General features: G+C 54.6%; 3 protein-coding genes and 1 pseudogene across 4 annotated transcripts; all 4 read left to right on the top strand.

The window, feature by feature from the left end:
• Window positions 1-2: 2 nt before the first annotated feature.
• Window positions 3-1,746, top strand: LBRM_29_2060 (annotated as a pseudogene). The gene is given in 2 exon segments: window positions 3-992; window positions 994-1,746. Coding segments are annotated over 2 exon segments (1,743 nt in total).
• A 771-nt stretch (window positions 1,747-2,517) lies between these two features.
• Window positions 2,518-3,867, top strand: LBRM_29_2050 (conserved hypothetical protein; the record flags this gene model as incomplete). Its single annotated transcript, XM_001566498.1, has 1 exon — window positions 2,518-3,867. The coding sequence occupies one exon, from the start codon at window positions 2,518-2,520 to the stop codon at window positions 3,865-3,867; it is 1,350 nt and encodes a 449-aa protein (XP_001566548.1).
• An 815-nt stretch (window positions 3,868-4,682) lies between these two features.
• Window positions 4,683-5,942, top strand: LBRM_29_2040 (hypothetical protein, unknown function; the record flags this gene model as incomplete). Its single annotated transcript, XM_001566497.2, has 1 exon — window positions 4,683-5,942. One exon carries the CDS (start codon window positions 4,683-4,685, stop codon window positions 5,940-5,942), a length of 1,260 nt encoding a protein of 419 aa, XP_001566547.2.
• An 840-nt stretch (window positions 5,943-6,782) lies between these two features.
• Window positions 6,783-10,064, top strand: LBRM_29_2030 (conserved hypothetical protein; the record flags this gene model as incomplete). Its single annotated transcript, XM_001566496.2, has 1 exon — window positions 6,783-10,064. One exon carries the CDS (start codon window positions 6,783-6,785, stop codon window positions 10,062-10,064), a length of 3,282 nt encoding a protein of 1,093 aa, XP_001566546.2.
• Window positions 10,065-11,228: the final 1,164 nt, after the last annotated feature.

The raw sequence follows: 11,228 nt of genomic DNA, 5'->3' as shown, positions 1-11,228 counted from the left end.
ACGATGATTGTGTTCATCAAATTGTTGTGCCTGTGGGTCATCGTTCGCAAATTCTAGGGCTTGCACATGACCATGTTTTTTCTGGCCATTTAGGAGTTAGAAAAACCTACGACCGAATATTGCGATATTTCTTTTGGCCAGGACTTAAATCGGATGTGTCTGCATATTGTCGTTCATGTCATTCATGCCAGTTAGCGGGCAAACCAAATCAGGTTATACCTCCTGCACCCCTGCATCCAATTCCAATCACAAGTGAACAGTTTGAGCGTATATTGATTGATTGTGTTGGCCCATTGCCAAAATCTAAAGCTGGTCATCACTATATATTAACAATAATGTGTGCAGCTACAAGGTATCCGGAAGCAGTTCCGATGCGCAATATTAAAGCCAAAGCAGTCGTCAGAGAACTGATTAAATTTTGTTCCACTTTCGGTTTGACGAAAGTTATCCAAACAGATCAAGGCTCTAATTTCACATCGACTTTATTCTCGCAAGTGTTGCGTGAATTAACTGTTAAACATCAGCTGTCGAGTGCTTACCATCCTGAGTCTCAAGGCGTTCTAGAACGTTTCCATCAAACGTTAAAATTTATGCTGCGCACATTTTGCGTGGAAACTGGACGAGACTGGGATGATGGTTTATCGATGATGATGTTTGCAGTACGAGAAACCGTTCAGGAGTCTTTGGGTTTCAGCCCGGCTGAGTTAGTATTTGCACACAAAATCCGTGGCCCCTTAAAACTGCTCCAAGAACAGCTACTAAGTGTCAATCCTCACCCTAGGTTTGTTTTAGACTATGTGAATAAAATGCGTGAACGTTTACATCGTGTGTGTGAAATAGCACGAAAAAATTTGGCTGTGAAACAAGACAAAATGAAGAAACGTTTTGACAGACATAGTACTAACCGGAGTTTTCAGGTGGGCGACTCTGTGCTGGTATTACTGCCTGTCCCTGGGTCTGCTCTACAAGTATCCAGTGGAACGAAAACTGAGTGACACCAATTACGTTATTCGTACCACAGATCGTAGGAAGAAAACTCGTGTTTGCCACATTAACATGCTTAAAGCATATGTAGGCAGATCCAGTGATGCTAAAAATAATTCTGTTGTCCCAGTTGCACTTGTGTCTAGTGTTGAGTCTGAATTGGATGGATGGGTTGCTCGTGAGGAAATGGCAGTACCACCCAGACTTTCAAATTCAGAAATAATAAAAGGGTTAGATGAGCATTTATCTTACCTTGATAATTCCCATCGAAAAGCTCTTGTACAGTTGTTAACCCAGTTTTCATCTCTCTTCTCTGACACCCTCACTCAAACCAACGTGTTGTTTCACGATATTGAAATTGTGAATTCTTCTCCCATTAAACAGCATCCATATCGGGTTAATCCATGGAAGAGAGAGGAGATGAAAAAAGAGGTGGAGTACCTGTTGCAGAATGGCCTTGCAGTACCAAGTTCAAGCCCGTGGAGCTCGCCCTGTCTTTTGATGCCAAAGACAGACGGCACATTCAGGTTTTGCACAGACTATCGCAAACTGAACAGTGTTACGAAACCAGATTCTTTTCCTCTTCCTAGGATAGAAGATTGCATTGATCGTGTGGGTGCTGCAACCTATGTCACTACCCCCCCCGCTCCCAGTAGACGTCGCCAATCTCATTGGCACCTTTTACATAGATGTCTTGATATTTGCCATGATAAGTGCTCGCGTGCTGCGCTGTGTAATCAACGGCAAAAAAAGCAGAACTGAAGTGATGGTATTTGTCGTAGTCGCTGGAAGTGGCTCGGTGAAGAACCTGATCCCTCCCTCTTCACAGTTTCCTTCTCTAGCTTGAAGAGCAGTGCAGGCGTACACCCAGCAGAGCTGACAGGGAGAGAGAGAGAGAGAGAATACCTACGTAGGATCATAAGCGCACCTCGCTCGCTCCTTTCCTCCTTCTCCACATTTTATTCCATCAACCCCTTCTTCATTTGCTTTCTGCTGCTTTCCCCCACTACCCCAACCCATCCACTCCACGAGACGGTTGACAGCTGCTGCTGCTGTGTTTTTTTGTTCAGAAGGCTTCCCGAATCGGAGCGCGTGGCTTTCCAACCAGGTTGGGAACATCTCTAGTACTCCTCTTTTCTTTTGCAAAATCATCCGTTGAGACGCCTTTGCCAGCCTTTGCTTTCCTTATTCTCCTCGACAGACTCTACCCCATTCCTCTCCTCATTTCTCTCTCTCACCATCGCCTAGCGCTACATCTTTAGATACTCGGCCGTGGTTAGTCCTTGCGTACCTCTTGTGTGTGTGTGTGTGTGTTTATTCGTCTTGCGGTGAGACGACTTTCTGGCTGAACTCCGCCGCACTCGCTGCAACGCCTCGTTTTTCGCCTCGTCTCTCTTCTAAGCACCGTGCTGTCCTCTCTTCGCCTGTGTGTGTGCCTAGTATTCCAGTGGACTGCCCCCTTCCCCCTCCCTTCCTTCTCATCGGTCATCACAGTCACACAGACGTGAGTGGCTTGCGCTCCTGCTGCAATCGATGTGGAAGATGCAGAAAATGTTCTGCCGTGTGTTGTGGGTGTGGGAGTTCTTTCTTTTTCTCCTCCGCGGCATCTTCATCGCGATTGCAGACCACTACATCATGTACATTCACACAGGGCGGGTCTGGCTCAGCAAGCGGAACCAGGCGCCGTCACTGATGCGGGGCGACTTGGTCATGCAACTGGCTGCCTCATCGCCACACCACAGCGCGGCCACCGAGAAGACGATCTTTCTTCAGCTGAACCACTCCTTCATTGACCGTCGCCTGTGGGTTGGCCTCGACGAAGTAGGTGTCGGACCATCAGCGATCGTCACTGGCGTATCGTATGGCGGGATCGGATTTTACACAGCACTGAATTTGCTTCTGAGCGGCGTGAATGTGCACGTGGTGGCGCGCAATGTCCAAAAGGCCGAGCGAGCTCGCTACCTTCTTGCAAGCGCTGTCGACCGCCAGTTGATGTTGCACAAGGAGTGGAGCGGGCGAGTGGGACGTGTGCTGGTTCACACGTGCGACATGAGTAACACGGCGGCTGTCTGCGACTTTAGTGACGCCGTCGCGGCAGACCCAGCGCTGCGCATCATCATCTGCAACGCTGGTCCCATGTGCAGCCCACCGAGGCTGTCGCAGCAGCATCTTGAGGAGCAGTTTGCTACGCATCACGTTGGGCATAGTCTGCTGATGCTGCGGCTGCTACAGCGCCGCTTGCAGAGCTCTCGCTTGCATTCGATGGCAATGCCGCCGCCGTGGCGCTTTGTTGTGCTGACATCTGCGTCAGCGGCAACAGCCAACCCAACGGCGGTGTCCACCTTTCACGAGTGGGACAGCCAGGAGGAGCTGGAGCGCCATTTTAGCCGCTTCGATGGGTACGGCAACGCCAAGATGTCGGGGCTGCTTTTTGCCTTCTCGCTAGCTCACTTTATTGAGAAGCAGCAGATCTTGGCGGCGACCTGCACTGTGAATGTCTTGCATCCCGGCCCGAATCGCAGCCATATCATACCAAACAGCCAACTCCCGTTGCAGTGGCTGATCAACGGTGAGGCGGCGGCGCTGTTCCGCATGGCGCCGGTGATTGGCTCCATGTACGTGGTGGACCTCGCCCTCTCACGGCGCCACGAGCACTCCAACGGCCACTTCTTTCGAATGGGTCAAAACCAGTCAGTATACTACCGCGGCATGGTGCACGACGCCCGTCAGCGTACGGGCTTCAAGAACTCCACGTTATTCCCTGGCATACCAGGACCCGCTGTATCGCTGTCGATTGCGAAGCAGCAGTGGATGTGGACGGCAACGCTGAACTACTTTACTGCAAAGGAGTTGATTGACGCCCGCCTTTTCTCCCTCCCATGAGTCTCTTCTGGAGCTGTGGCGTGCAGGGCTTCTCCCTTCTCCCCCCTTTTTAGCAGCGAGTGGTCGTGGGTGTCCTCGTACGGCGCCCCCGCAACTCCCTTTCATCGAATGTTTTGTCTTGCCCATAAGGGCAGCATAGCAAGGTCCGTCCCCCCCCCCCCTCCTCCGTCCTCGACAGCACTGGTGTGCCTGTCTCGGGTATCACCGGTCAGAAGGAGCGACCAGGGAGGGAGGGGGAAGGTGCGACAATGAGCGGTGTGTGCCTGTGTGAACCGAATTCGAGACTGCTGGCCGATAAGACGGAAACGAAGCATTCCTCCACACCCTGTTCAAGGCGCCTAGTCTGTCGTCTTTCATCATCTCCTTGCGTTTTCCCTCTTCACAGATGCTAATTGACTCGCACGAACCCGAACTCAAGAGGTTAGCGCCTGGCTGATTTCCTCTCTTCAGTCCTTCCCCCCCCCCCCCCACTCCCGTCAGAGCAACGGTGGCGTCACGTTTCAGAAGGTACGCGCTCCATGCGACGTCCGCGCCTGTGGGCGAAGTGCCATGACCGCACCTGGGACGTACAACTTGTGAGCTGGTGTGCCTGTGTACGTGAAGAGAAGCCCTCTCCCCGATTTCGTGGAGTTGGTGAGACTCTTTTCCCCTTTTTTCTGCCCCCCTTCGATCACAGCCACTCTGCCTGACTCCCATTCTGCGTCCTCCCTCCTTCCTCCACACACAGACGCACACTGAAGCAGTGAGACATTCAGTTGTAAAGCTGAGGCTGCTGGAACCCCTTTCGGCCTCCTCTTCTTTGTTTTTCTGTCAAGATGTCCCAACTGCCAGCATTGGTCAGCACAGAGGCCACAAGGAAAAGGGAACTTGGCACGGCGCATACACCTCCGTTAAAATTGCTGAGTGGAAAGTCCACCGCTCACCGCTCCTCGCTGCTCCCACAGCTCTCGGTCACGACTGCCTCCTCTCTGCGTCCTGCGCGAGTGAAGTCTACCATGGCCGCTGGTGTCGCCGCACCCACCACGGTATCTGCAGAGTCGCCAGTGTGTCGATCGACCGACCCTGCTGCACCACTCCCGCTTCTCAGTCAACTGCTCCGCATTTCGGTGCCTGCTGCATCGTCAACGCTGGTACAGACACCGGAGGAGGTGACTGTGAAGGAGGCGGTGGAGGCGCTAGGAGAGTTGGACGCCGTAGAGGTCTTATTTGTTCATCTCAACCATATGGCACACTCAAATTACTCAAGTGATGATGGCGCTTTTGCAGATGCCATTGCCGTGGTTGAAGGGCATGCGGCCGCCGTCATGGACGAGATAGGAGAAAGTGACGCACGAGCGATTCCGCCTGCCAGAGCGGACTGCCATGCTGCAGCCACCACTCCAACGGCGGCACACCAGCGTCGAAGTTGGGCGGATAGCCCAAATGCAGTACTTGTTTCCAGACGCAGCTACCTCCCATGTCTGGTGCTCTGCGTTCAGTGCCATAGAGGCGTGCTCGCGCTGCACATTGTCAATCTACGCTTTGAGGGAGCCAGCGGCAAGTCACACTGCACCCTCCGCGCTGCTACGCTAGATCGCGAAGGCCAACAGAAAAAGGACAGCGGCGGAGAGACGCAGCGGCGGCAGAGACGCACCACCGTGAAGCCTCAGCGCCTGCAACCGTCTTATCGAAACGAGCGAGCATCAACAACCGCAGTTGGTGGCGTCCCCTCAGGCTTACCACCTTCGCCCAGCAACGATGAAGGCGTCGTAGAGGCTACTGGTGTCGGGGAGCTGGCATCCGTCTCGAGCGATTTGGTGGAAACAGTGCCTTCGTTGTTTCCAGTCGCTCGCGCTGACGCGACAGGTCATCGAGCAAGTGCTGCATCCCCCAAGCACAGCCAGCGACCCTGGAAGGGCAAGTCAGGCCTGCGGCAACGCAGCAGTACGATGAAGGCCGCTCATCACTCCGTCACCAGGAGCAGCGCAACTGCCGTCTCCTTTGACCCGTTCCGTCCCGAGGAAACGACACCGTTCAACGCACAGTACCGCCCCATCACGTACAACGCCGCAATCGTCCTTCAGTCGCCGCTTTGATAGGGGGGAAGGATTGGCCATGGCGACATGTGCGCGAGGTAAGCGAGAAGACCGTCTCTCCTCCCCTCCGTCTGCTCTTTACTCTGAGGTGTCTCTGGGGGGGCACACCATTGGAAAAAGAAAACGTCCATCTATGTAAACCCCCTTCTTTGTCGCCATGTGGAGCAATCAAAGCGAGCGTGGATGCAACCACAGCAACCACTTGCCCTTTGCTTTGAGGAGAGCTCGGCCCTTGATTTTCCTGCTTCTCTCCCCCCTCCCTCTCTCCCTTTCCCCCTGTCCACTCTTACCCATACACTCCACACGCCTGCTTGCGTGCGCTTGCGATTCATAGCAAAATACGCCTATTGGTGGGAAAGGGGGAGCTGTGGAAAAGGGGACTGCTGTAAAGTGAACCCAAATTGATCAAGAAGAGCGAGCCAGCACAAGGAGGCAAGGAAGAGGATATGGCGTCGTGCAGTCGCCTTCGCGTCCGCTTTGACCAGCACCTCCCATTTTCGAGTTTCCTCGACGGAGACAGAAATTCTTGTCTGCTGTGATTTGTTTCCTTCCCTCACCATGTGGATCGATGGCAGCGAGCTGTTGTCTCCTTTCTTTTCCTCTGTCTGGGTGTGTATGTCTCTCGTAATGCTACAGCTTCTACCCGATCCAGTGCCCCTTACCGCTAGACGGACGTCTGGTGTGCTATACTACTGTCTATCTCCCCCCCCCCTTTCGTCGCTGCCCCCCCCCCCCCCTACCACCACCACCACCACCTGCCTCTTCAACACCGTACACGCGCATTCGAACATGTGCGTCGAGAACACCTACATAAAAAGAAAGCGAAAAACGCAGACTAGCATGACCTCCGTAGACGTGCTTCAGCTGCTCCAGCTCGCCTACCACGGTAGCAAAGATGAGCGGACGCAAGCGACATCGGAATTGGAGGCGGCAATGCAGTCTCCAGAGACGGGGCCCAACTGCCTTCTCGCGCTGCTGCGCGCCGGTCTTGAGCCCTCATTGCCGAAGGAGCAGAGTCTTTCCGCGCTGTTGTTCGCCAAGAACGCCATGCTTCACCTCATAGGAGACGACATCGTGACACACACGCCCGGCTTTTTGGCAGAGATGGAGTCACTTCTTTTTGCTGGCATGTTCCGTGTGCCGGATGGGCACCGTCGCATACTACGTGCGTGCATCATGAACGTGACGAGCGGATTCGAGTGGAACTACCTCGGAGAGCTGATGCCGCTGATTGACCGTGACCTGAGCGCTGTCAGTGTTGATGAGGCCCTTGGGTCGCTGGAGTTCCTCTACACGTATACAAAGCGCTTCAAGACGCCCGGCCTCGTGCCTACGCCACTGAAGCTGGAGGTATGCGCGGTGCTGGTGCGTAAGCTTCCCGACTATGTTGGCTACAACGACATGCGTGTGTGCCGTTTTGTCTTTAAGCTGACCGAGTGCATTCTGGAGACTGGGCTGCAGCTGACAAGCTCAAAAGAAATGAGCGGCGACGCGCTGGATGGCCTCTTCCAGCACATGCTGGCCTTTCCTCAGCAGCACTACAATGCCGCGCTGGCGGCAGGCGGCACGATGTACGCAGAGTACGTCAAGTGCCTCAAGCGCATTGCCATGGCGTCTTACTCCATCGTAAACGATGCGACACGACGCAAGAAGCCTGCGCCAGTGGCGAAGCATTTCTTACAGGCCCACAGTAGTGCCTTTCTCTCTACGTGGCTACAGTGGCTGCAGCTATGTGTGTCATCGACAGACCGGCATACGCATCACAAGTCGGAGATGTTTGCGCTCCGCTACGTGAAGCTGTGCACCTTGGATGAGACCCTCTACACGCAGCACCTGCGTCCGCACGCGATGGAGCTGATCGAACATGTGCTCTTTCCATATTTGTGCTTCCACGAAGAGGACGAAGAAGTCTTCGCCGATCAAGACGACTTAGCCGACTACGTCAAGTATATGATGGAGGAGGGTTTTGGCAACGCCGAGCTGTCGACGCGCCAGGCTGCATCCAACACGATTTTGGCGCTTTTGGGTAACAAGAAGAAGTTCCACGACCCCGCTCCGCTGCTACAGGCGCTGCTCGGCGTTCTAACGACCGGCTTCGAGTCTGCTGACGTCACGACAGCGACCGGCAGCGCGCGCCTGTTTGGCTACCTGCATCTCCTCTCCATCCTGCGCAAGTTTCTCAAGGAGGTGCCAGCGATTTGGCAGGGGCAGATGACGCAGGTACTCGTACGCTACGTCGCCCCGTGCCTGCAGCCTTCGATTCCGTCTGTTGGCGTTCGCTGCAAGGCCATCGTGGTATGTCAGCGCTACAGCAAGGTAGTCATGCCATCCGAGACGGACTTCGCCTCTTTTATGCAGATGATGTGCGGCCTGATTCAAGATACCGACATGCGAGTGCGGTTGACGGGCATTGATGCCATGTGCACGTTGCTGGAGATGAAGCGCGCGCGGCCGTACCTGACGCCGATCCTCGTCCCCCTCGTTGAGGAGTGTCTCGTGTTTCTCAGCAAGGTGCAGACCACATTTGTGCCGCTGGTAATCCTGCACCTCGCGACGCACTTTGCTCCGGAGCTGACGCCGGTAATGAGTAAGCTGGCCCATACCCTCGTCCAGCATTTTTTGGCAACCATGCATGACATGGAGCAGCAGGAAATAGACGGTGGCGTCGCTCTGGGCGACGACGCGGTGGATATGAGCATGTACGAGCAGGCCGCCTTCAGCGCGGATGCGCTGCTGGACGCGGTTCTCACCGTTGTCACTAGCTGTGGAGAGAACGAGGCAACGTTCGCGAGCGTGCGTGTGGACGCGCTGCGTCTTGTCAGGCATGTACTGCAGCAACCAGACAACTTCGATATGATGGAGAAGACGCTTTCGGTCTTGCTGCACGTGCTCTACTTCTCCAAGCCAATCCCACCGGAGTGCTGGGAGCTGTTGCCTCTCGTCTATGCGCTGGTAGACTCCGGCGTCGGTGTCGACTTCTTCAACTCGATTGAGGAGGTACTGGACAACTTCGTCTCTGGTGCCCCTGTCGAGTTTCTTGGCGACACTGCTTTGATGAGCGCCACCTACAAAACATGCGAAAAGATGCTGGTTGGGGGCGTGGTGTGTGTGGCGGAGTGCCAGATGGCACCGGCGCAGCTCATTGAAGCTATGCTTCACACAGCCAAGGCAAACACAGAGCACCCCCGGTTGTTTGATCCGTACCTTCCGCAGTTTGTGGGACTGCTGCTACAGTCCTTGCTCCACCCCGACATCCAGGGAGGTGATGTGCGCGTGCGCATCTGGGTCATCGCAGCGCTGATGGACTTCTTCTACTACGACGCTGCAGCCACCTTCGAGGTCATTGTGCAGGTCAACGCCTACCCCAGCTTTTTCGATGGCCTCCTGTTCTTCTTCCGCGGCTGCATCAACGATGGCACTGCCGCCTCAGCAGCGGCTGGGGCTGGCAAGGCCGGGAGGCGCAAACAGAAGGTGAAGAAGGAGGACGCAGCGGAGGTGGTCGAGAATCTGTCGCTGCTGACGCGTAAGGTTGCTATTCTTGGTCTGTCCTCGCTGCTTGTGTACGCCACCGACCCGCATCTCGCTACCCCGCCGCCGCCGCAGCGGTCAGACTTCGCTTCTCGTTATCTGGATCCACTAACGCGCGTTGTTCAGTACTGCATTTTCACTAACGAAGAAACCTACGCACCCCGCTGCACGTTGTCGGAGGCGAATCTAGAGAAGATTAAGCTCGGCGTCGAGGACGATATCGAGGACTACGAAGTAAACGACGAGGCGGTACTAGGCGTAGACGGTGGCGATGACACTGTGGGGTCCTACGAGGACGCGTCGGATGACATGGACGCCGACCTGCCGGTAGCGCAGTCCGACCTCGAGCTGGACGAGGGCGACGACTATGAAAGCCCCATTGATGACATCAACGAGGTGGATTTTTTCCTTAACTGGGTGCACATGTTGCCGCAGCTGAGCCCAGCCGCTCAAGCCGCGGCGCATGCCGTGCTCCGACCTGAGAGCGACTACCTGCGTGCTTCCCACACTGCGGGGCGCTATCGGCATCTGTGCAAAGAGCTGGAGGCAGCCCTGAAGAAAGACTTCCAGATGCGTGCGGAGCTGACTGCTTAGTCGAGGAAGAGGGAGGGGGAGCAGCGCTAACACGAGTGGCACTGTAGGGCGAGAGCGGCTCTGTTATAGCAACACATAATAAGGGTGGGGAGGAGGTAGGAGGACATGAAAGCATCTGTGTGCCGACCGCTGCTTCTCACACTCTGCGCACCCCTTCCCTGATGTGTCTGAGACTGAAAATGTGTTTATGTAAGTGATGTGTCAGCACAAGACCGATAAATGCTTGTCTGAATTCGTATCTCTCTCCTCTCCCTCCACACACACACACACACACTGACAGACTATATTTTGTTTTTCCATGAGGTGGTCTCTTGCTTGTGTGGCACATGATTCACCAATGCAATGCTCAATTGCCGAAGCGGGAGAGTGGCTGCGTCCTCACAGCTACAATCGCCTGTCTTGCAAGACGCGAGGGGGCAAAAAAAAAAAGAAAGGTCGACGCTTTTTCTGCCACCGTCTCAAGTGTTCACATCAATGCGATGCGCACGCGCTCATCATGACACTACCCACAACTCTCTCTTCCCCCGGGCCGGTTGTATTCTCCTCTTCCGCATTTCACCCATCCCTCTTCTGTGCATCTCTCAGCATATGCGTGACGCTTGCGGTCGTCCCCCTCCCCCATTTCTCTTTGATCGCACAGCTACACTGTGGTTTGCTTTTTTGGATGAGTGTGTGAGCACTCTACTCAGTTACCCCTCATCCCCTCCTCCATACACACACACGTGAACGCACGCACGCTGCACATACTAACCGTCGACGCAGACTTAAACAAGGATCAACTCTACCACCCTCCCCCCTCTCCCTCCCTCCTGTAACACTCTCCATTCACTCAGAGCCCTAACAGAAACAACGGAAGAAGACGGGGGATTGGGTTCTCACACCGAGACGAGCGCGCAAATATCCACACGCACGAGAGACGGAGCGATATTACGTGTTAAGTTTGTTTTTGTTGCCGTTTCTTTTTTTTTTTGCTCGTTGGGTGTCTCTGCGTGTGTCTGTGTGCGTGGGTGTGTGTGAGGTACGTACCGGTGTCTAGTGTGTGGACGGCCGGCGTCTTCTTTGCTCCTCCCTCCCCCTGCTCCTTCTCCTTTTCGTCTCAACAGGCCCTCATCACCGACGTCTTAACGAGTATTTGCTGTTTTGTTGTTTTTGTTTTTTATTTTG

Source organism: Leishmania braziliensis, chromosome 29 (genome assembly GCF_000002845.2).
Source record: "Leishmania braziliensis MHOM/BR/75/M2904 complete genome, chromosome 29".
In the NCBI taxonomy this organism is placed as follows: Eukaryota; Euglenozoa; class Kinetoplastea; order Trypanosomatida; family Trypanosomatidae; genus Leishmania; species Leishmania braziliensis.
This window is presented reverse-complemented; position numbering and strand designations above follow the sequence as displayed.